The following is a 26,046-nucleotide window of genomic DNA, read 5'->3' as shown; positions in this document are numbered from 1 at the left end:
AAATAAAACTTTCCAACATTCATTTTATTTGGAACTTTACAAAGTTTTCTTAATGGGTTTCGGGGCGATGCTAATTTTAACCGGCGGACAGAGATCTAATAAAGCGGGATTCGACTCCGAACTGGATTTCCTCTTGCCGATGTCCGCCTCCGGTACGCAGAGCACCACGTTGATTTCCACGTTGCACGCCTCCGACCACACTTGATGCGAAACTAATAGGGAACTCAGTAATCGTATGTTGTGCCCTATGTGAGCCTCTGAAAAATATTTTAAAAATTAATGGTAAATCTATTGACTATTTCATACTAATAGTTACAATTGTGTAAGAGGTCAAAAGTGTGCAAATCACAGTGGTGCTCATCGCACTCAAAAAAACAATCCCTTATTTAAGTGTGTTTACTTTCTTTTAAAGAATCCTGGCTTTGATATATTAGTATGACATATTACTTTACATCAAATGTTGTATTACTTAACCTCTTATACTCTTTTTTTTATATAAAGATAGATACCTAGTAAACGATTATTTGAAAATCTCAGATCAGTTAATCGATTTTGAGAGAGTTTCATCTTATCAAATATACAAAATTATTATTGGATAAACTAAGTTTATTTGATTAAGGTAAATATACTTTTTTTTTGCGGATTTTAGTTGTTTCACATTATTACTCAAAACATTCAATAAAAAATACTATTGTTCTTGAATTAGTTATTATTTAAGTTTCAAAGTAAGGATGTATTTAATTGCCCATGCATTAAGAGTATTTTTCCTTGAGTATCTTAGACATGAGCTGCTCCACAATGCAGTTGGTGCCGTCTACCAACTCCGTTGTTGCAGTTCCTTTACAGGGTGAATCTGATTCGAATCCTTTTTTTTTTAATTAAATTTACGGGAATCGCCATTTTACAAAATAAATGTACAAAATAGATTATTACATAATAGATAACTTAACCTAGTGAGTTGATACAATGTGAATAAATAAATATATATATCTAAGAACTGAGTTGACACCATTACAGCCATAGTCTGCTCAGGCTGTTCTTAAAAACGGACAGTGAACTACTACATAAATCAATGTTATGAGCGTTTAAGACACTCAGAGATCTATCGATAGGAGAATGACTGCCATATTCAGTTCCGTGCATAGGAACATGATAAAGGTCAAAATTGCGTAGAGTTCTATGTGGAACATTGGGACCCACTTTAGAAAGAAGGTCAGGAGCATTAATCATGTCATTAACCAGCTTAAAGACAAAACAAAGATCAGCGTTCACACGCCTTTTGGCCAATGTATCCAGGTTAAATCTTACTCTCATGTCCTCACGATGGTACTCGTCAAAGCTAATGCCCATTCTAAATGCAGCACACCGTAAAAATCCATCTTGCACTCTCTCAATCATATCTATTGAAATCTGATATAGAGGAGACCACACTACTGAAGAGAATTCAAGATTAGATCTAACCAGTGAGACATAAAGGAGTCTATAGGCTTGCAGAGAGAGATGTGAACTATACCTGTTTACAGCACCCAACACTCTTAGTCCCTTTAAAGTTATTTTAGAGATGTGATGAACAAATCTCAGATGCTCATCGAACCACACGCCCAAATCCTTGACTACATTCACACACTGCAAGGACTTACCAAGGATACTATATATAGAATTGAATCTCTTCGAACTTCTATGAAATGATATGTAGCAATACTTGGAAATATCGAGCCTCAATCCGTTCATCACTGACAACTCACACAAAGCATCAAGGTCTTCCTGAAGTTTGACTATATCATTCACCTGCTTAATCTGCATGTAGAGCTTCAGGTCATCAGCAAACATACTTACAGAACTATGATTGATCACATTAACAATATCATTCACAAATAGATTGAAGAGCAGAGGGGCACAGTGAGATCCCTGAGGAACCCCTGAGACCACGTTAGTAGGTGCAGAAGTACAGCCATGCACCTTCACACTCTGAGTTCTTCCTATCAGAAAACTCTTTTTTAGAAAAAAAGCTATTTTAAGAGGGAGTCATGAAAACCACACTCTGAGTTCTTCCTATCAGAAAACTCTTTTTTAGAAAAAAAGCTATTTTAAGAGGGAGTCATGAAAACCAACACTTTCCAACTTGGCCAGCAGGAGACCAAAGTTCACCCTGTCGAAGGCCTTGGAGAAGTCGGTATAGACCGCATCAGTCTGAACTCCCCTCTCCAAAGCCCCCAACAATCACACTCGTATTGAACCAAACTGCTGGTTGTGGATTTCCCAGAAGAGAATCCTGACTGTTTTTCACTAATGATTCCTTTGCATTGCCATGTTAGATGACCGCATACCAAACTATCAAATTATTTGGCCAATGAGTTTTGAATACATACTCCACGATAATTGGCAATATCCCCCCTATTGCCAGCCTTAAATATCGGCATGATGAAACTATACTTCCAAGCTTCTGGGAAGGTAGAGTCCTGTAAAGACATATTAAAGATAATCTGGAGAGGCCTACTAATTGTATAAATACAGTTCTTTAAAAAGACATTAGGTATATTACCTGGCCCACACATAAACTTGTTAGGTAATTTCTGGATCTTAGAAAATGCCTCCGAGAGAGTGAAGCGTCCAACACTAATATTCTGGGAACCAAATTCAAGAGAATCAGGAATGGGATAAGTAGAGTTGTCGTAAACTGTAGCAAAAAACTTTGCAAACAAATCAGTAATTGCTTCCCTAGACTCTGCCATTTCCTCACCCAAAAACATCGAATTTGAAAATGCATTGCTCTTTCTTTTGTCATTGACAAACCTCCAAAAGTAACGACTATCATCCCTCACTGACCTCTCCACTTTACACCAATATATTCACTAAAGCAACAATCGTGTTCTACTTTACATCGAGATCTAAGGGTCGAAAAACGAGCATAAGAGTCAGGTAAGGGAGTAGACGTATATTTCCTGTGTGCAGCCTTATTTTTACAAATTAAGTCTTTAAGTAAAGGACTAAACCATTTAGGAAAAGATGAAGACCTTAGTCTCTTTTTAGGAACATACAAATCAAGGCAATCCTGCAAAATATCATTTAACTTACCCGCAGCACCATCAACATTCAACCCATCAAAATTCATACTCCAATCAATAGCCCCCAAATGAAAGTTAATAGCCCCAAAGTCGCCATTCCGAAAATCGAAATAAAATTCATCAAGCATTAGTGATGATAAGTCAGTTTGAATATTAATATGATAAGAAACGTGGTGCAAACTATTACTAAAAATGCAGTCAACAGCAGCTGAAATATTAACATTACGCAAATCAGAAAATACTAAATCTAAAAATGTGTTTCTGTTATTTGTTACGTTATTGCATTGAAACATATTATGATAAGAAAACATTTCAGCTAATACTCGGGCTGGATAGTGTTCATTGCAAGCTACACAAACCCCTTTAAAATATTGCAGTAATATTCACGAGGAAAAATTAATTGTAAATACACACATATTATGATAAATATAACTTGATTTGATAAATATAAATACTGCTTATTAACATTTTAACAACTGATGATGCTAATTATGTTTAACATCGATGGCGTACTAAGAAATCACAAATATAAAGACATGAAATAAAAACGTAAGTATAAAAACATGTGAACCTAACCCAGAAAGGTGTTTTCCTGTTCGGAAGGTGTTAGTAAAAGAAAAAATACAATTCTTACAAGGTCTAAAATAACGTGTAGATACAAGGCTTTCATTAAGATAGACTTTAGACCAAGTACCTGGTCTCTTGTTTTAAAGATTCTATGACTTGGGGTAATATTCTCGCGTTCATAATTTAATATCTTCACATATTCGAAATTTGAAGACTTCATATTATTGAATTAAAAACAGGCGCCATTTCTTTATTTTTATAAAATATTTTGAAAAAATTAATCTATTTAAGTAATGAAATATAGAAAATTGTTTTAAGGAAAGTTACTTATGTCAATTACCCATTTCATTAAATTAAAATCGAATATACAAGGAAATCTCTTCCTTGTTTTAAGGAATTATTTTTATATATGCGGTAAATGTATAACGTACATAAAACATATATAAAACATTACACAATTACTTAGATATCGCATTTTATCATAATGTAAAAGGAAAATCGATTAAACACGCAACAAATTACGATGTTATTCATATACAGAAGGTATATGAATAACATCGTAATTTGCTTTCCGCTTATGCCGGTTTTTCGAAGGCCAAATTGTCCCTCGCATATTATTTGGTATTATATAAATAGGGCTATAATCACAACAATTGTTCTGTCTCCCTTTTTAAGATAGAAACAAGTTTCGTTTTTTGGAAAATTCTTTACAGGTTATAGCTAGACTAATATCATCTTCTATTACTGGCTTTAAAAAAAAAGGTTTTATCGGACACGGCTATATTATGTTATTTAGTATTTTAATAATAGAGTAATTTTGATTTGTATCAAATTTAGTTTTTACTTAGTTTTTTTCCTTTTTCATATTTTACTAAATTTTTTCGACCTGAAACTCTTAGACTGCTTATTTAAAGACAATTTTTAGCAACATGGCTTCTTGCAACATTGCCCACACGTTGTGGTAATTAGTATCAAAAATTATCTCTGATACGCAAGTACGGTAAAAACGTGAATGGATTTCTATAACTCTGAGATAGTGGCCTCGGGCAAACAGCACGAATTTTGAGGATCATTTTTACTTAAATTGAATAAGCATGGTAATATAATTCACAAAACTATATACTTTCGTATTTGGATTAGTAACAAACAGACCCTGTGCCCTTTATTAGACCATTGACTCTTGAGAACCAACCAGTGCCCTAAGGATGGTGTAATCAATTAATTTTTTCTTATTTTATCCAATATCAATTTACCTTTATTGTTTGGATCGTAATGTAACGGTTTCAAATGTTGGGGTCTCGGCAGTACCACTTGGGTCTTCTGGTCCGGATATTTAATTTTCAGTCTGACCCTACTGGGGTCTATGAGGTGCTTTAGTTCGGCCTCGATCGGCACCGACATGATTAATCCTGCCGTGAATTTTAACGATGTGTCCGTTTGTCCTGACGGCTCGATTATCGTAGCTGAACTCATCCGAATCTATACAATTTAAAAATACATCATCCGTTTTTTTTTTAAACAGCATAAACAAAAAACAGACAATTGAAAAAATTTAAGAAAGAAGGTTCTTTAAATAAATCCTGAAAACTATACATCTTGTACTTACGTTAATGTTGGGCTTAGGTATGCTTTCAATCTTCGATTCCAGTAAGATTGGCGTTAAAATTCTGGCCACGGCACCAGGTTTCGGCTCTTCCAATTGGGCCAAATCGCGAAACACCATCGAAGTGAAACTGTCCGGTTGGATACCGTTGTGCGTGAGGTCCTTTTGCATTTCTTCGACAGCGGTTAGGAAATGGAAGCAAGGCGCTAGAGCCGAGGCATTACTTCCTATATTAAGTTGATAATCTTTGAGATGTAATGTCCCAGATTGGATAATTATAGTTGTTGTTTAAATGAAAAAATTTCTAGTTTAGTTATTACCAACGTTTCGAATCATACAGGAGCTTTCAAAGTTGAGTCATTTATTTTAACTGCTTGTAGGTCAAAAGGAGTTGATACGCCAAAAATCACCATAGTAAAACATTAAAAATTAAAAAAATATGAATGTTAATAAACAATTTTTTTTGTTTATTGTTTGTTTACTGCTCTTACCGTTGATCAAAATTTGTGTTATTGTATGGTTTTTAGTACGAATCTTTGGTTTGATCAGTTGTATCTGGCATAAATGACATGCTTATTGGATCCTACTTTTTTCCATCTGGTAAAATTCCGGTAAACTTTATTTAGGTTTTCTTCGATACAATCTGCGACAATTAATAGAAGTTGTTCTTCTAAATGTAAGACAGGATATGTGATGCCTACATGATAAGGCTTCACCACATTTTAGACGAGAAGTTCATGAACATCTAAATAATGAATTTCCGAATACATGGATAGGGCGCCATGGACCCATTTTTTGGCCTCCTCGCTCCCCAGATTTAACGTCTTGCGACTTTTTTCTGTGAGGGCTATTTGAAAGAGTTGATGTATCATGATGGAGCAGTAAATACTACGGAAGAACTTAAAGAGCGCATTGAAAGTTCTTGTGGTTTAATTCGTGGACACCAGGATTTCATTTTCTGAGCTTCTAAAGAGTCGTGGATTCGCCGAGCAAGAGTGTGTATTCCTCGAAGAATTTTGAACAATTTTTGTTAAAACGGTAATTAGATTTACAATAATGTGAAGTAACTATCTTACTAAGTAAATTTTAAATAGATGATTTTTGATATATTAAATTCTTTTGACGAGTTCTAAAAGCTGTAAAAAATAAATGACTTTACTTTGAAGATACCCCGTATTCAGTTAATCCTTGAGGATAATTAATCAGGAATATACCTAAAAGGAAAATGAAATGCATTCCGCGCCTTAGTGGAACACGTCAGGGAGTTAAATTATGTTCTATTTTTAATTTGACAGTGGCACGGTTCTAGATAATCAACACTGTTCGTTAATTAGTAAGATCAGGAGAATAATTACCAAGAAAAAATACTGTGAACTTTAGGCGTGATAAAGAAAATCATGTTTAAAAAGAATTAGATTTTTATTGTCTCTCTTTTACCAGAATCAGAAATCTATGAGATAGATACATGCATATTTTCTTTTTAATGTATAAAATATAAATAAAAGCAAAATCTCACGGTGGAGAGTTGAGTAAAGAAACATCTTTTCTTTGCATTTTTTTCAAAAGTTTGAAAGCTATAAAAAAGAATCAGTAGTAATTTTTAAGATAATGACGTTGATTTTCCCTTTTCGACTTGGAAGGCATAAAATATTAATCTCAACAGTGATTTTAGCAGTCACAAACAAAATATTGTTGTCTTCCTTCTTCAGCGATAATATATTATAAGATATTTATCACAGCAGTGATGTTAAAGGTTTATCACGGTAAATGTGATCTGCTTGGAAGCTATAAACAATCTGATCTCAGTAGTGACTTTTAAGATGCTGACATTGGTTTCCCCCTTTTATGGAATATTTATTAGCCTCTACAGTGACTTTCATGACCACGAACAAAACACTGTCTTTTTTCTTTACTGACCTAAAGATTATATGATATTTATCACGGCAGTGATTTTGAAGTTCAACTTGGAAGTTATAGACTATTAATATCAACGATGATTTTTGAATGGTCACTAACAACATATTGTTTTTCCTTTCCTTGGCGTAAAGGTTATAAGATATTTATCATAGCAGTAATTATAAAGATTAATTCACGACCATCGTTTTCCCCGTAGACGTTATAAAAAAAAATCTTAGCAACTTATATAAAATTTTATAATAATATTTTTTCAACAGTATAAATAAATAAATTGTTAATATTTTACCTCAATTTTTAAAGGTTGATGACATGCTTGCAAATAAACCATTTTTTAATACATTTATTAAATTTGAGAAGACAACTTTCAAGGAAATGAGATGTACAATAAAAATACATACATTAAAGTGGTGAAAATGGTATTTCGAAAAGAGTACTGCAGGATACATTTGACATAGTAGGAGGCAGCCGATTATTAAATATAATTAATACATCTCTTGGAACTGGGCAGTTCAATTGCAAAATGTCGACCATTTTACCAGCTTCTAAAGTTTTAAATTTTAAGTTTAGGCCAATAAATACTGTCTTGAATTGAAGAATTGCTTCAATAAATTGGAAAAAAGCAACTTGAAAGGAATTAGGCTGTGAAATATACAAACAGTTTATCGGATGTTACATAAATGATATAATTAAAGTACCAACAATAAGTAAAATAGTTCTATTTGCGGATGATACAATGATGTGCGTGGAAGTGCGATATATAATAAATATAAATATATTAATTTAAATGAAATTAATATATTTATAAATAATGAAAAAGTTGACTACAAAAAAGAGTTTTCAGGCATTATCTTGGATCCAAACCTTAATTTCAAGAATTGAGAAAAATCTTTCATTGTATACAAAATCAATAGGTAACAACAAATCATGAGTTATGAGGATTATTTTAAAGTGTAATTAATAGATTACACCTATGGATAGCATGTTAAACGTTTCAAACATTAGGTTGGTGAAAGAAGAAAATTTCGGATTAAAATGTTATTTAAAATTAAAAATAAATTGCTTCCTAAATATATTTATGAAAAAACAAGACTATTTAGTGATATGCCCAATTATACACTAGACAGTACTAAACAACGGGGAGATTTTATACTGATAGCCATACACTACCGCTCAAAAGTATTTGTCCACATATGATTGTTTTAATGTTATACCTAAAAATAATAAACCCATGAGTTATTCTTATGAAGCGGTTTATTTATAATAAAATGGATATAAACAATACATTTTTCAATTAATTAAATTTAACAAAATCAAATTTTGGATTCATCTACATGTCCGCCTCGATTTTGAATAACAGCTTCACAGAGTTTCGGTAATCTTCTAATTAATTTGTCCAAAGTTTCCTGAGGTATCTTGTGCCACTCTTCTTCTTCATCCAAAGAAGACTTTGAATCCTCCACAAGTCTTCTTTGGATGCGGGGCATGATTTTCGCACTTGCCTATCCAGTTCATCCCACAGTAATTCGATAGGATTGAGGTCCGGTGATTGTGGGGGCCATACCATAACTTTCAGAAGATGTTGCCTTTGTAATTGACCTAAATATTGCTTGCACAATTTCGACGTGTGCTTGGGGTCATTGTCATGTTGAAAGAAGAAGTTTTCTCCAATTATTCAAGTACCAGAAGGAAGTACATTGTCATTTAAAATTGTTTTGTGACCCTCTTTTCGAAGAATTCCCTCTATTCTAATTAGATCGCCCACTGCAGATCCTCCGAAACAACCCCACACCATCACCGAACCACCACCGTGTTTAACTGAGGCCACCGTACAGCTCTCAGCGACCCTTTCATTGGCATAACGGAGAACAAAAACTCGCCTCTTCGTTCCAAAAACCTCGAATTTCGACTCGTCACTCCAGAGAACTTTCTTCCAGTCATTAATGGTCCATTCTTTGTGTGATTGGGCCCACTCAAGTCTTTTCTTCTTATTAACATCCTTCAGTAGCGATTTTGATACAGCTAAACGTCCATTAAGACCAGCATTATAAAGTCGCCGTTTTACTGTCGAAACACTGACCGCTTTTTTACGCTCCTTGTTTATTTTTGCTGTAATTTCAGGGGCGGTAAGGCGTCTGTTGCGTTTGCTTGTAATTATAATATTTAAATCCTCCTTTGAACTTGTTGCCTTTGGCCTTCCCGATCGAGGTTTGTTGCTAATAGTCCCTTCTCTGGTGAATTTCCTAACATTATAATCGACAGTCCGCCTTGGAATTCCCAAATCCGTCGAAATTTGAAGGTTATTCTTTCCAGCCTTATGAACTCCAATAATACCTTTTGTTTCTACCGATAACTCTTTTGTTTTAGCCATTTTAAAGAATGTTGAAAAACCAGCAAAGAAACGGTGACAATCGTCAATAAGCAAGCGAAATTATTTACCAATGTTACACAAAATCAATTCTTGAAGACTAAACACCTTTAAATGTTTCAAATTTTATCGGAAACGAGCTGTAAACAGATTAGTTTTTTAAGAGAAGTGCATATTTTCACTACATTGTTTGTTATTTGCAAGACTAGTTTTAAATACTCAGTGTTTTTCAACGAACCATAGTTGATAGGTATGCTGTTTAAGCATACATGCAATTTACAAAAGAGATACAATCTAAATATAGGTATAAAGATAAATTTTTGTATCTAATTTGAAATATTAAAAAGAATACATGGTGGGCAAATACTTTTGAGCGGTAGTGTATTTACGTTTGACAAATAATATTCCGCATAAGTGCTTTCGTTTTTTTTTTGCATCACATTATCGAAATCCGAATTAAAATTGTACTTAAGCCTTTCTATTATAGTTTTCGTGTTCCCTGAAGATTAATTAATAGAAATTCGAAAGGTCGTGACGAAAATAGCCGTTCGAGCAAAACACCCCCAACTTTAGCATATATAATTACTCATAATATTTAATATGACGTTTATTAATTACCTTTGACAATATAAACCAAATTCAGGGCCAACGCTCTAAGTCTAAATTGTTTAACGGCACATTGTTCCTCCGCATTTAGTCCCACAAAGAAAAATTGCAGCTTGAGACAGTGCTCAAGCAAAATCTGTATGTTTGTTTTTAAAGTGTTTTGTTGTTGGGTGGCCAATGAGGTTGGATTTGCCTAAAATTAGAAAAAAAATGCTTTCGATACGTGATATCGTCTTTGCTTTACACTCAAGAGCAAAAGTTTCTTAGGATACAGGACAGCAAATAAAAGATGATCCTTTATTGTATCGAAACGTCGCTCAACAAATAATAACGTATGATGTGTCTTAGTTTAGAAGCTGATGACTCGACTGGGTGAGCTGTAAAAACCATGAGGATGGAGGTATTTCGTGTTATTTTCGACAATAAGAATTCTCCCTAAGGGATATGCCATAGTACATTTAGAGCTTGCCTTTTATTTTCTACCAGCAATAAGGAATTGTCACTAAACGAGAAAAAGGCAAGAGTATTGTGCTATTATAAGATAAAGCAAGCTTTAGGCTATTCTCACAGTGGACGCGTCTACAAGCGAATAATATTACGCGCGATCCATCCTAATTGCTTCATTTAAATACAAGTTCGCACATTAGCTGCGGATCGGTTCGCGCGTGTACTTGCGACTTTCGAACGTGTCCCGTTTGGTTGGGAATTGTTGCGTTTTTTTCGGACGAATTGTACGAGAAGTACTTGAAGGTTGTTCTTGCTGATTTATATTTTTATTTGAAAAAAATGGATATAGAAAAATTAATAGAACTCGTACGAGAAAGAAAATGCCTTTGGAATCAGCGAAATTCAATTTACCACCACCGTGTACAAAGGTGCCTTTGGAAGGAAGTTTCTAAAGAAATAAACGTTCCAGAAACGTTATTGTTTATTAACAAATTACTATTTTTACTAAAGTACTAAATAAACTTAGCGGTTACTCACAAAATACGATTTTAATGTATCGCGGACTGTGTAAGCTACCGTTCGAGTTCTGTTTTCACACAGAGTTCCAAATCTTCTAGTTTTTTTAATTATTTAGTTCCACATTCATATTTGTAATACCTTCTTTATCAATAATTACGTTGCGAAGCAAACAAATACATTTAATAATTATATCTGCTCGATCTGGAGTAGTTTCAATAGCCTTTAGTAATAATCTCCATTTACTAACCATAATTCCGAATGACCATTTACCGTGTATTTGATAAACGCCTATTAATATTTCTTTTTCGGGTTCCAAATTTCTTTCTAGGTAAGAACGCATTAAATACGGTTTTAACGGGTATGCTTCATCTCCCAATATAACATGAGGTATGTGAATGTCAGTTCCTGGCAATGCTTTGCCTACGTTGACATTTAAGGCGCCATTTTCTAGTTGTCTCGATAAATTGGAATTAACAAAAATGTCACCATTACTCTCCTTGCCGTAAGCTCCAGTATCTATACAAATAAATCTGTAATCGGGCCCAGCTAGACCTTGTAAAACTATAGAAAAATATTGTTTGCAGTTACGGTAAATACTGCCCGCATTAGCTGGATTCTTTATCCTTATATGCTTTCCATCTATACATTCCACACAATTTGGAAATTTCCGTTTCCTGCAAAATCGGTGGGAAATATTATTAACTGCTTAATTAGATGGAAAAGGCATATGAGCCTCATGAAGGCAATCCTAAATTACTTTACGTGTTTCATGTACAATTTTGCCTACAGTATTATTTCCAATTCTAAAAGAAAACCACAAATGCATGAACAAAGATCCCGTTGCGAAATACCTAAAAAAATATATAATTTCTCATGCAGTTGACGAGTTGAAAAAACGATGGAGGAACTTGAGGGACACGTTCAGAAGAGAGTTTAAAAAGTGTACACAAAGTAGATCAGGTGATGGAGCAGAATACGGTTCATATGTAAATGGCCATTTTTCCAAATATTACTATTTCTAAAAGATATAATGATCCCCAGAAGGCTAACAGGCAGTGTTCCTGATGGCGCCCATTGCACCACAGAAGCAGAATCGGAAGCGCCAGATTATGAAATTGACGATTCCCAAAATTCAGATTTGTAGCAAGAAGAGGCTGGTGTACTGGATTATGACTTAACGACAAACAGTAATCATGCCCAAAAAAAATCTTTTGATAACCCAAAACCAAAAGTTAAAGAGTATGCACATTGATAAAAAAACTTTTAGAAATCGAGGAAAGAAAATTAAAGTATTTTGAAGACAATGGAAGAGATCATGATTACCAATTCCTAATGAGCCTTCTGCTTTACTTAAGAGCTGTACCTGTATTAAGAAAATTAATTGTAAGATCACAGTTACAACAGGTCTTAATCAACGAACTAATGTACACTTCGAGTCAGTTGGTACCTGCACAAACACAATGGCAATAAGATGCATCTGGAACGACCTCTAGAAGTTCGCTCAGTGGATATTCAAGTTCTGGAGCAACCACTCCTATCCAACCTGATTTACAAAGCCCTACAGAGAGTCAAGGAGGCATTCCTTGCCCGAATATAACAGTTTAATCCGACAAACTCCAATACTTCGTATATAAATTTTAATTTTAGTTAAATCCCTTTGCTATTATACACTAGTTGGTTAAGATTAAAACATAACAAGAAATGTATTCTTAAGGTATATGTAATATAAAAAAATTGCTCATATAGTTTGTTGTTTTCATTAAAATTACAGCCAAACGAGAACTTGGCTTACGAAAATTACAATATTTCGTTAGGCGGACTTTGATTATATTTCATATGTAATTGAAAGTTTCTTCTTTCATTCGAAAATAGCTAAAAAACTGTTCCTCGCTGCTTTTTAAATCGTTCCAAATATGTTGAAATTCACCAAACTCCTTTCTTTTCTTGAGTAGCTCATTCACCCATACTTTTCTTTTTTTCTACATTATTTGTCTTTTTAACAAACTATTTTCAAACAAGTACAAATCGCGTGCAGACTTTTTTGATACGTTCTATTCGCAATTTTTCATCGACGTCAAGTGTGCGAAATCAACGGATGATTACGCACGAATTCAATTCGGACGGTTTCGCGCGTTTAATTAATCGCACGTACACGCATCTACTGAGAGAGAAGCCTTATATCGAACCGTAGAGAAGAAAAATTTAGATTCTTTATTGGATCAAAATGTCGCTCAACATATCTGTTGTCTATATCCCAAAAAAACTTTTGCTCTTAAGAAAAAATACTGTAGAAATAAGGCTCCACTTATAAAGTCAATACTAACCCAAGATCCTCTATCTAAAATTTGTAATATTTGCAACTGGGCCCCAATATACAGTGCAGTAAACTGTGCTGTGCCAGAAACGGTTGAATCCATATCGCTTAAACGGTTCAATTGTTCTTTTGCCTTCTGAAGTAGCGCTACGCGAATTCTGCAGATAAAAGTTACTAAATTATCTGTGAATGCACGTAATGTATCTTACTTAGTAACGTTCTCGGTCATATCCAAATTAGAAATGACGGTATCCAAAAAGGCCAAACTATGGGAGGTCGAAGGTGGACTTGGTCTGGAAACTGGACTGGAATCGCCCAAAGTCAAAGAGGGAACGAATTGGGGCATCGTATCCCTCAAATATGCGTAATGCCGCAGAGTGTGAGGCTCTAAGATCGGCACTATAGTGAGCGAATATTTCGCCGCGTTCAGTATGAGAATTAGCAAACAAATGTCTATGATTAACAGTTAAGGTTTAATGATTATTGTTAGCGTTCAGTTAGAATATATTATAAATTAGTTTGTATGTTTTATGTTATTCGAATTAGGCACAACAGTGCCGCTTTATCTTAAAATTTATTATATAAACACAGACAAGTCCAAGTGGTAATTCGAGATCGTTGACAAAAAGACAGAATCACCACGAGCCTTGGTGTAAACGGCCACATTTGATATTCCTCATTTTCAGTGACAAACACAGTGTGTTTTTAATTTTTATTAGACTTTCATTTAAATCTATTATTCTAAAATCAGAAGTGGGATTGTAAAATGATATTCTTTACACCAAAACAAATTAGACTTATAAGTTGCTCCTGCGTAAATGCAACTTTTAATAGGTTAATTTTTTTGTTATTTTAATATGTACCAAAAGACGGACAACCGTCAGAATTAAAGGCCAATGAATCGGACATTAATTGACCAAAATTTGCACTACCTGCAAAACTTTCGCACAAATCTCTTTTTAAATTTTCCCAAGAACGGCTATCTAAAGGAGACCAATTTTTAAACCACTCACCTGCCCCCCCTTCAAAACAATTTCCAATTGCAGCCATAAGTACACCAGTACTCCAACCCTAATTAGTAGCCAATTTGGACACATCATTGACCCATCTTCGCGTGTCATGTTGTCCAGGTACAAAGTCCGGCAAACTAAGGCAATCCGGGGGCATAGAAGGCCCACATTTGCACTTCCTTTCGCCATTTTTAAATTAATTGACACAATAATTCACGTAATGAGTAACAATACACGTTTTCGGGTAATCCCACTTCTAATTTTAGAATATTAGATTTAAATAAAAGTCTATTAAAAATTAAAAACACACTGTATTTGTCACTGAAAATGAGAAATATTAAATGTGTCAAATCTAAAAATTATCAATTGACCAAGCATTATTTATTGGGGATAATTTTAGGTAAAATTATAGTAGAGCGAACCATTTTACTAGTATAAGGAAATTTAAAAGGAAAAATACATTAAAATGTCAAATTTAATTACCTATTTACAAAGTGTAGATTAATGGTACGTTATGTATAATTTAAAGGGAGCATTCCTGTTGGTCTGAAAATTCTTGGTTTTTAAGATAGACAAATGTTGAAGTTGATTTAAAACAGAGGCGGATCTAGAGGTAAATTTTGTGAAGGGAAATCCGTCTCAATACTTTTTTAGCGTATATATAAATACACTGATTACTAACAAAAGTATTAAAAGTATCCATATTTGATAAACTGGATATTAATGTGTTTTTCGGTTCACTTTATTCTCAATTCATTTCATACATTAATGTCGAATAAAAAGTGAAAATCCGCATTCAAATTTTGTCGCTGGGATTTTGGGAAGCAAATTCCTGACTATTTATTAAATTATATTTTGCCAGTTTCTATATTATATGCCTAAATTATTTAAAAAAAAATGTGATAAAAAAGGATACAATGTGGATTTTCAACATCCGGTTCGGCCATATCGAAAAATGGGTGTATATTTAGAAAATGCGGTACCAGGGGTACCACTAGTTCCGGGTGTCGAGCTCCGACACTCTGTAAACACCTGAAAATTAATTGTAAGTTTAATACAAATGTCCATTCCGTATATATGTACATATTTATGATATACGGATTTTTAATTATTAAGATTTAATGCCTAAACTATAAGGGTAATAAGTAAAAACTGCAAAAAAAACTTTTTCTACTACCGTGCGTAAAGTACACTTTACACGCTTTCCAGGGTTTAGAGTTTCACTTTTTACGCACTAGTGCCAAAATTTTTTTACGCACTAGTGTAGTAAGGTAATAAAGTAATGTGGTATTTTAGATTTTTTTTATGCTATCTTCGGTAGTAGAAAAAATTTTTTGTTACATGTGTGTGTAAAATGTTACTTGTGTTTTCTCAAATTTCCCATTCTAAAAAAAATTATCATTTTACACAGTTGTTACATAAATAAGTATTTTGTTACCTATATGTAGATCTCTTGTCCTGTGGATACTTTTTTAAATTATCCAGCAATTTCTCGACGCACATTTTCAATCCTGCTGTGGTGGACATCCGACAAGAAGCCAACATGCGATGCAAGCCTTCTCTTACTTCTTGGGAGAAATCTTCCAAAGCCCCTATCCATTAAGGAATTTAAAGAAATTATGTACGATTTCATGTAGATTTTCAAATTAGTAGTCAAAATAAAAACAAAGCTGATAAAATTGAGAAAGTCCCTAAGATATCTTAATATTAGCATATCCATAAGGTACCAGAAAAATGAAAAAACCGAAACTTTAGAAGTCGACATCTCAGCTTTTGTGGGCACCTTTTCATGGATTAAAGGAGGTTTATGTCCATATATTACTTACAATATATGTATTTCCATGCAGAGTAAATTATTATTCTTAAATTTATTCCAGACAGTCAAAGTCATTTCTTCAAACTATGAAGTGCAGATTTTTGCCCCATATTTGTCCATTCATCCTATAAGTTTCCAACTTATAGACAAGAATTGCAGAAAATTACTGTCTAAATATAATGGGCCTTAATGTATATACCAACTTGTCAGGAAAAACAAAAACATGTGAAACTATTAGAATTTTTTGAAGAAACTTAAGTTCTCTCTTACTGATAATGCCGACTTGTACCATGAACCACTTAGAAATAAATAAATTGCCACCCAATACTAAAAATTATATTAATTTGTGCGCATATTTACCCAACAAAGTTTCCAGCTGATCGTCCCTCAGAACGATATGTTCAGAAATCATCCGTAAACTATCAATGGCCTTCAATCTGACATCTTCAATTTCATCGTTGAACATGTCCACCAAAAAATCAAGAGCCATTTTGGCAAATGGCGCGTTGAGTATTGAGAGCTTACATATGGATTCCACAGCTGCAGATCTCACTTCTACTTAAGAAAATTGAGTTAGAAAGTAACACGACTATAAGTGAACAAACGTTTCACCTAAGAATTCATCTTCAAGTCCATGTACAAAGGCACCGCAAGCCCCACTGCTCATTAAACTGATGTTGTCCGCATCTAAGAGTTCCTTTGGGGCGTCGTCCGCCCATTTTTTACCGCTCGCCCATTCTCCGCTAGTTACGTTTTCCAATGCTAATTCATGAGCTGTCCTCTAAAGGAAAAAACCTCACAATTCAATTAAAACTACTTAAACAATTTTCTACCTTTCTTCTCATGTTAGACATAAGTTTCTTGTCCAGAGTTTGGTTTAGGAACTTAGGACTAACAAGTTTCATAGAGCCCAAAAGTTCGGCCGCTAAAGTGCGAACTTGCATTGACAAATCTGTTACTCCATTACACACTTTACCAAACGCATCATCAATAAGTCTAATTTCATGAATACTGCTTTCCACTATAATTTCACTAAAAATTACTCAAGAAATTAGCATTTTTTATTGTAAGGAGATCTACTTACTTTTCTGGATATGTGTTACCCAAAATCCATATTAACCTGAGAGCAACACTTCTCACAATTTCATAGTCATCCTTCAAAGCATCTGAGACATAAACATAAATATTCGGGTTTATTTTAAAACCCCTATTGTATAAAATTATCACAGTTTGAAAGGCTTGACTTCGCACTCTGGCATCATCGTTATTAAAATATGAGCTAATTAGATGAAGGAGCTTGTCAGCTTCTTCTCCGGTACATAAAGGAGTGTGGGTACCTATTATTTCTAGGCAGCGACATTTCACTGAATGATTAGCATCCTAAATATATTTTTTTCAATTAAATATATCTTAAGATCAACACGAATCTCATACCTTTAAATAATTCTTTGCTATTTCAACTAGTTTCTGATGAAAACTCTGTTCAGTAACAAGTTTTCCTAATTTTAAAATGGTTTTCATGCCCTGACAAATGACTTTGTGGGAATGATCGTTTTTTATCAAAATGATTGTTTCCTCTATGATATTGGCGGCTTCCGAGGGTTGTTCTTGGCCAATATCGGAAAGTAACATAAGGATTTTTACTCTTGCAGCTGATTCAGCTTCAATTTTAAAATGATCACTAGAGAATTAAAGAATTGTGTAAAAAAGAGATACATAATTAATAATAATCCATAATTTTTTCGGTAAAGGTCTAGTTTAAAAACTTTTCTGAAAAATGCACTTAAAACTTTGGGAAAATAGGATGTAGTTCTTACACTTTTATGACATTTGTAACAGAAATACAGCAATTAAGAAATTAAATATAGATAGAATTATATAGGCCAAAATGGAGAAACTATATAAAATCCACATAATATTGCCGAGGAATTTAATAATCATTTCTCAGGCAAACTTTAGCATCTAAAATAAATAGTAGTAATGTACCTAACTTCAATGAGTAATCAAGTAAAAAAACAATTTTCTTGCAGCCTACAGACTTAGACAAGATCAAAGAAACAATAAGTGATAATAATCGTTCATCAGATAGGGAATGTATTACAAAAAATTAAGCTAAGTATTAATGTCAATAAAAGTTTTAAACACAAGTGACACAAAAATATAAGCAAAACCTAAATCTTATACTTAGATTAAACAATACTGATTTAAGAGAGGTGTGCACATCAACTAAATGAAAAATCACCTTACTTATTGTGTATAAAACTGATTGAGCCACACTTTATCTAGTATCCTGTTGGCGAAACACAATTAAATATGTATTGAATATCGTCACTGTCCAGGCAAAACATCTTATGCGCCATTTTAGTAATTTTACAGGAAACGCAAAAAACGTTTATTTTTCATTATTTTTAATAAATTTTTGTTTTGTTGTGAAGGATGTATAGGGAAGAGGTATTGTTTTATTATTTCAAAGCCAATTTCCAAAAACTATTAATATTATGTTAAATAAAGGTCGCTTATGATATTTTAAAAATGCGTTTTGGGAATTCCATGGATCTTAAGATATTTTTAATGTTGCTTGTATCAAAATAACTTGCGAATTATTTTTATAATATCGTAAGCACCAGGGGTTACTTAGGTTTTATTACAGTCATGGTATAAACAGCATTAAACAAAACATTTCAAAAAATAATAATAAATTAAACGCCTTCGTCCTCTTCATCTGTGTCCGGTAATACGTCTATTATGTCCTGCGAATGTGGCAGACTAATGAATTCGGTATGATAGTCCTTTGGAATAGCTGACTGCAAACATAATTTGCTGAGATCTTTGTAAGTGTAGCATTTATTAAGGGGCTTTCCGTCATTTTTAATAGTAAAGTGCTGTTCATTGGCTAACCCTTGCAAATAACTATATTGAACTGTCATGTATTTTGGATTTTCTGCTTCCATTTTTACTACCTGAATTTTGGAAATTTGAAGGGGCTTACCTTTGACTAATTTAGGTTTTTTGCTTCTAGTTTTAGTTCGTTTTTTCTTTAAAATTGATTCAGGTTGTTCAGTAGTTTCTGTGTCTTCAACATACTGGAAAAATTAGAAACCCCTTTTTGCAATGGTTGAATAGTTCAGAAAATTGTCATAGTTTAATAAATTGACGAAATATGGTCCGGGTGTGTGCCTTGCAAGACTTATAGCAGATTTCCACATTGAAGGTGCGTAAATGGTTCTTTTTGATAAAAATGATTCTATAGTGGAATGCATAGAATCAACAGGCATGTATGTATGGCCGGCAATTAGATAGTTTAATGTGATTTTTTTAATGTGAATAGATGTTTTAAGAAATGTGTTAATCATTGCCAAAACTTGTTTGTTTTTATTTTGTCCACTGCAATTATCGCAGTACAGGGAAAGTTCGGATAGTTCAGGAGAAATACGTTGATCCAAAAGTTTAAGGTATTTTTGTAGGGCAGTGCAAACTTCGTTTGAACCTTTTTCTCCCAAAGTCTCGTTCCACAGGAAACAAAAACCGTTTTTTGTTCTGTAGATTAAAAGATGCACACATGAAACTTGGGTCACAAATTTCTTGATCTTTTTTAAATTTATCACGACTGTTTTTTATCTCTTCTCTATGACGCAGTTATAGTTTTCTATATCTGCTGCTTCTACATTTTTTTCGCCTGTACTTAGGACCCTTTCACAAAGACTGCATTTATCTTTTTTTTTACATGAATGCCTAGATTGTAACGTTTAAAAATCCTTAAAAACGTTGCTCTGCTCACTGGATCCATTTTTTGCATTTTACAATCTTCCTTATACAATCTGTATAGATTTGAAAAATTTCCAATTTCAGAAAGCATGTAAAGTTTCTTTGTTTGGGAGCGGCAATAATGGGATGGCACCACTGGTATTTTATTAATAAAATCATTGACATGTTTAATAGATTGCTCAGATGTCTTATTTTTTGGTGCACAGCGACCTCGCGAGTCTTTTTTAATCATTCCTGTCTGTCTTAGAAACATTGTTTATGGTTTGTCGCAAAGATATTTGACTGATATCCAGGGTTTTTAGTATAAACTGCTGACAAACTCTTTTTTGTTCTCCTTGTACTGTTAAGTTATATTCTATAGGTTTTTGTCGCTTGGAATTATTATTCTTGGTACGTTTTCTTCCTATTTCTTTTTGCTTCATACATTGAATTAGCCAACTTTTCTTTTCTTCATAGGTCTCAAGTTCATAATTATTTTTTATTTTTTTTTAATTATTTGGAGGGATCAGTACACCCTGATTCCCTGCCACGTTTATTTACAGTAATTTTGTAAAAAGAAAAATTATGTACGAACAAAAAAAATATATATATATATATTATTACACTGTATCTATCTTAAATTAACGCCTAGGTGTTCATAACACACCTGTGTGCGCTGTTGTTTCAAAAAAAAGTTGGTTCTATTTTCCGAATTATAATAAACTTGCTTAACTAACCTTAAAACTATTGTGATAAATCCTGCTCTCGATTTTATATTTTTTGTCCTAGTTTTAAATGAAATATTTTTGTCCTTTTAGTCCTAAACACCTACGTCTCTCAACAATTGCATAACACTTGTTATTACATATTATATACAAGTATAAAAACTAACTATCCTACATTAGAAAACAGTGGCAAAATCTTGGTAATGGTTATGAACATACTTATTGCATTCCTTGCTAAATTTTGATTTATTTTTTAATTTTTTTAATGCGCAAGGCAGAAGATTATAGGTTTTTGGTGCTAAGTATACAAAGAATTTTAAATTTATATTTTTTAAACTGCTAGGAATGTATAAATCACCTCTAGCCCTTGATCTTGTATTATGGATATGATTTATATGGTTTCTTATGTGAGTTTTAAAATGAATATATGTACATATTGTTGTAATGTATAATGTCCTTATATTAGTTGCTTGTTCTGTAAAAAGTTGATTTGTAGGGAAAAGCCTTGATTTTTTAAAAATAGTCTTCAAGATATATTTATGGACAATAGTTAATTTATATAAAGCATTGTTATATAATCCTCCCCATACTAACATACCATATCTTAAAATTGACTCAGTGAGTGATTTATAAATTATAATAAGTTCCTTAATATTTAGAAACGTTCTAAGTATATAAAATTTATAAATCAATTTTTTTAGTTTATTTGCCAGATAATCTGCATGTACATGCCATTTAAGATTCTGATCCACATATATCCCGAGATACTTAGTATGAGCTGTTTCCTTGATCTGATTATATCTATCAATAGAAAACTCAGAAAAATTGGGTCTATTTGCTGCAGTTAGTGAAAAGGCAATGTAGTTGGTTTTGGTGACATTTAGACTTAGCTTAAATGTTTCCAGCCAATTTTTTACTTGATTAAGGCCTTCTATGGCATACTGCTTTGTTTGATCCCAGTCTGTACCATTAAAAAGTAATGCTGTGTCGTCTGCGTATGAAATAATTTCTCCATTATTAAGTTTTGTTTTAAGGAGAGAGTTTAAGTAAATTATAAACAGAACCGGGCCTAACACTGTGCCTTGCGGGACTCCTATCTGTATTACCTCTTCTTTGCTTAAAGTATTATTTATTTTAACAACTTGTCGTCTATTTTTTAAGTAATTCTTCATTAGAGTTATTGCAGTTCCTCTTACCCCATAATGTTCCAAAACTTCAAACAGTTTGTTATGTGGAACAGTATCAAATGCCTTAGCGAGATCTATGAAAACACCAAGGCACTTTCTGCTCTGGTTAAGATGATTAGTGACTGCTGAAGTGAGTTTGTGTAATGCATCGGAAGTACTACAACCTGGTAAAAACCCATATTGATTTTCAGCCAAAATGTTATTAGTGACAAAGAAGCTCAATAATCTGTCTTTCAGACTTTTTTCAAACTTTTTTGCGAAGCAAGTTATTAAGCTTATCGGCCGGTAATTACTGACAACATTTTTGGGTCCTGATTTATGAATCGGAGTGACAACTGTTAATTTAAAGCTTGAAGGTATATGTCCAGTCTTATAGATTTGATTTATGATGTGAATAAGTGGCTCTAGAATTTCTATGTGTGTTTGTTTAATCAGATTAGCCGATATACCATCAAAACCTGGGGAACTTTTATTTTTAAGGTTGTTAATGTGTTTTATTAGTTCATTATGGGTAATAGGTGTCAAATATATAGATTGTGTAATAGGGTTCTCCAGGCTATGTGGGTTGTGAGGTTGTGGGATTTTTTAATTTTTCTGTATTTCTTGTAATATAAAGAGTGGCTTTCGGAGCTTTTTATATGCTTTGTATAGATTTCAAAAAAAGTGCTCATTGCTTGGTCAGGATTGTCTATTTCTTTTATTAACGTCCAGTCTTGTTCATTTAACAGTCTTTTAAGATTATGTATATCTATTGATTTTTTATTAGATTCTGTTTTTTGGGTGACAGCTCGGAAACTTTTTACGGGAATATTTTTACATTTTAAGAAAATGTGATCTAAATTAGTTTTGATGTCTGGTCGTGTAATTGAATTTATATAAGATAAATAGCCCGATTGTGACATTACAGTTGAATACTTAATAACATTATTATCTTCAAGATTTAATAGATCTATATTAACGTTCCCAGTAAATATTTCTAGTTGTTGATTATTGTTATTTAAACTTAAGAATTCTTCCAAATCCTGAATAAAAAGATCTTTTGAAATAGGAGGTGGCTTATACACGGCTGTAACTCCCACAGTAATATCCTTGATATGACATACTACTATATATATATATATATTAGATATATATATAATAATAGGCATTAAATATTTGCTTTCTGTCAGTTTCACTTACCGATTTACAATTATTCTGACATTTTTTCACGGCACATGGATTCGCCTTTACTGCTTTATTTACACCAGAACTCTTTAGTTTTTTTTTTCTAGCCTTTTATTTGGTTTTTTGATTTTATGTTTGGACAAACCAGTGCTAGCCCGATCACTGCTTTGATCTTCTGAACTAATGTCTTCTTCATTATTATCATTATCTTCTCTGTCAATATTCATAGCCATTGCTTGTTTATCTATCATGTGGATTTACTGTTCTGAAGAGTTGCCACTGTTTGCTAAAAGAAAAATGTCCTGACTGTAGTTTAGTATTGATTAGGAAATAATTTATTAGTGTTAATCTTAGCAAAGAATGTGTGTACCAGAAGAAGTTACCTTAGACTGGGGATCATAACTTTCTATACTTGAACTATTATTATCAAATGGAAACGTCATAATTTTAGCACTTTCTTTCCAGAACACTTTCGTTCATCAGGAAGTCAAGGTCTGATACACCAGTAAGATTGAGGTCAGCCGAAATTTAATAATAATAAAGCAATTATTAAAAGAAACACACATAACGTGTTTGATATATCTACCTTTATCCTTACCTACCGCAGCACTGAATGAATTCCTCATTAGAAACAACTGTTCCATTTGGTTGTATAATAATAATAGGGATGTTGTCTTTATCAAGGTCGGTAGTTTCAGTGGCTCCTCCTGCTAATGGTTCATTGATAATAACTTCTTGATCACCTTTGGGTTGCAGAGATACCTCTGGATTTTGCTAAAAAATGGTCAATGTTTGTTGGATTTTGCATATGTCCTGTTAGAGTGGAGTTCTCACAGTTACCACAGAAATAACACTGTCAATAACATTTTCGAGAATAGTGTAGGTCATAATTGTTTCTGGATCATTTTTAGGTTCGTCTCCGTTTGTTTGTAAATGTACCGTAGCTTCATGTCCCGCTAATTTATTAACAATAATTTCTTGATCAGGCTTGGGTTGAAAGGATAATTCTGGATTTTGCTAAAAAAATCGAATTTTGTTTTCCGTTTTTTCTACTTTATAAGATTGTGCATACGACGTATTATGTTTAGAGTTTTCAGTTGCTTACCTCAAAAAAAGCATTGTCATTAACATTGTCAAGAATAGTCATGGGGTCTGGAGCCTCTTCAGATTCGTCTCCCTTTGTTTGTCAACGTCTAAAAATTTATAATTATATACAATAATAAAATGGCACCGTTTGTTAATTGAACAACATTAATTTAGTTAATTAATTTTTCTAATTTATCATTATTACGCGAATTTAATTTAAAAATAACGTACCTTTTGACCATTGTTGTTCCTTTGGAAAACTCTTCGTTTGTGAGTCGCAATTTCAGGGTTTCAACAGCTTCTTTACTTTTAATACACAAATTCAGACACCGTAAGCACCGTCTATAGATTACAACTGTAATCTATTGTTGTTGTAATATATTGTTGTTGTTGTAATCTATAGACGGTGCTGTAAGCCCCTAGACATTTTTAGGATAAATAAATAACAGTATAACAACAAAACACACTAAAAACACGTCCGCTTTCCACGAGGAGGGTTAAAAAACTGATTTAGTTTGGTCGTTACGATTATTTAACATCCGACGAGAACCAACGTGTCTGATATACCACGATTTCCAATATATCGTATAAGCGACAGGCGGATACGTTTATTTATATGAATATTTTGGGGAGTTATGATATTTCATACCCTAATTTTGGCGCGAAACATAACGATTAAAAAAACAAAATATCGTAAGGGAGGGGCGGTTACAATATTTATGCTGAATCTTTTGGTAACTGTTTTAAGAGTTTCGCTATCGAATAAAATGTAAGCGACACAAGCTTACGATATTTTAAATTATTTGGTGGATAATAAGTTTACTCTGATTGATAATAATCTAGCTTGCGATATTTTACATATTGAAGGCGCATACGATCGTAAATTTAAAAAATTAAATTATGACGTTCTGTGACCTTTGGCGCTAACGATGTTTTTCTAAGTCGATGCAGCTCACCTAGACAATTCCGGAAACACCAATATCGCAATTTTGCAAAAAATGTCGCTTACGATACTTTGCCTGGACACTGACGATATGTGGATAGAACAATATATAATGTAAATTATGCTGTATTTTTGTTAGGCCTTGGTACCAGCTTGCAAATTTTGTCCTATTGTTGTTGTTTCTCATAAAGTAACACCCATTTTAAGCCTTTTCCTAATTTTAAGTGCAATTTTCAAAGAAGTTGCTAAACTAAACCTTTTCCATGTTTTTTAATACCTTAATTTTTTGATTACATCTGGCACATCAGCGGGATCAAGTGCAAGTTTATCAGAGACGCTTAGTAACAGTTTTACTACTTCATTGCTGGTTGTACACTCTTCTAATAAATTTACTGCTTTTGCTAGAGAGTCAGATATTCCTACTAAAGGTTTTTTTACAAGTTTTAACTTTTTTGTTGGTACTTGTGTTGTTTCCTAAGGGGAATGGTGAGTGTAAACCTGGAAATATTAGTTAGAGCTGGAATACTTACTTGGGTGATAGTTTGACTGTATTCGGCCAGCGCCCGTTTTTTTAGTAGGGCAGCCATGCCAGTGGTTTATTTTGAATTTGTAGTTTATGCTAAATAAATTAGAAATTAAGAAAATTTACAAATTGTTTGTTTACATTAGATTTTGTAAAAAATAAATGTTAGGTTAGGAAATTGACATTGACAGTGGTTAAGCTCTGACCACACATTTTATTGAAAAACTCTATTTAGATATTTTGATGTTAGATTTAGCGACAATAAATGGGCATATGATAATCGCATAACATAGACATACCTTCCAGATTCTATATTATATAAATTGAAACTAATAAAACTTCTCATATATCGATGGTAAGTAAGTAAGTAACTTGGCCTAAGTAAGTTTCACCTCAATTTTGACATTGATCATTTGTCACTATTGACAGTGACGTAACTTGTCAT

At 33.1% G+C, this 26,046-nt stretch overlaps 1 protein-coding gene and 1 long non-coding RNA gene across 2 annotated transcripts; both read right to left on the bottom strand.

The window, feature by feature from the left end:
* Nucleotides 1-5: 5 nt before the first annotated feature.
* Nucleotides 6-26,012, bottom strand: LOC126735646 (integrator complex subunit 4). Its single transcript, XM_050439703.1, has 16 exons — nucleotides 25,901-26,012; nucleotides 25,609-25,697; nucleotides 25,356-25,552; nucleotides 17,664-17,910; nucleotides 17,314-17,609; nucleotides 17,063-17,261; nucleotides 16,842-17,010; nucleotides 16,590-16,784; nucleotides 15,852-16,005; nucleotides 15,330-15,445; nucleotides 13,613-13,856; nucleotides 13,414-13,561; nucleotides 10,136-10,316; nucleotides 5,239-5,462; nucleotides 4,886-5,111; nucleotides 6-257 (listed from the first exon to the last, which is right to left on the bottom strand). Exons 2-16 carry the CDS (start codon nucleotides 25,663-25,665, stop codon nucleotides 37-39), a joined length of 2,874 nt encoding a protein of 957 aa, XP_050295660.1. The 5' UTR covers nucleotides 25,666-25,697; nucleotides 25,901-26,012; the 3' UTR covers nucleotides 6-36.
* On the bottom strand, nucleotides 22,683-24,230 carry LOC126735650 (uncharacterized). Its single transcript, XR_007660489.1, has 5 exons — nucleotides 24,155-24,230; nucleotides 23,884-24,066; nucleotides 23,636-23,823; nucleotides 23,433-23,543; nucleotides 22,683-23,335 (listed from the first exon to the last, which is right to left on the bottom strand). It is a non-coding gene; the product is annotated as an uncharacterized LOC126735650 (long non-coding RNA).
* Nucleotides 26,013-26,046: the final 34 nt, after the last annotated feature.

This window comes from Anthonomus grandis, chromosome 4, assembly GCF_022605725.1.
Source record: "Anthonomus grandis grandis chromosome 4, icAntGran1.3, whole genome shotgun sequence".
Taxonomy (NCBI): domain Eukaryota; kingdom Metazoa; phylum Arthropoda; class Insecta; order Coleoptera; family Curculionidae; genus Anthonomus; species Anthonomus grandis.
Note: the sequence above shows the minus strand (reverse complement) of the source record. Positions and strands in the feature narration are given on the sequence as shown.

Excerpts from the sequence above, each read along its gene's own strand:
- LOC126735646 (XM_050439703.1), bottom strand. The coding sequence starts at position 25,665 with ATGGCTGCCCTACTAAAAAAACGGGCGCTGGCCGAATACAGTCAAACT. Across the intron at positions 16,785-16,841 it reads ACTTGAAGATGAATTCTTAG|AAGTGAGATCTGCAGCTGTG; the intron begins GTGAAACGTTTG and ends TTTCTTAAGTAG. Across the intron at positions 5,112-5,238 it reads TACCTAAGCCCAACATTAAC|ATTCGGATGAGTTCAGCTAC; the intron begins GTAAGTACAAGA and ends TAAATTGTATAG.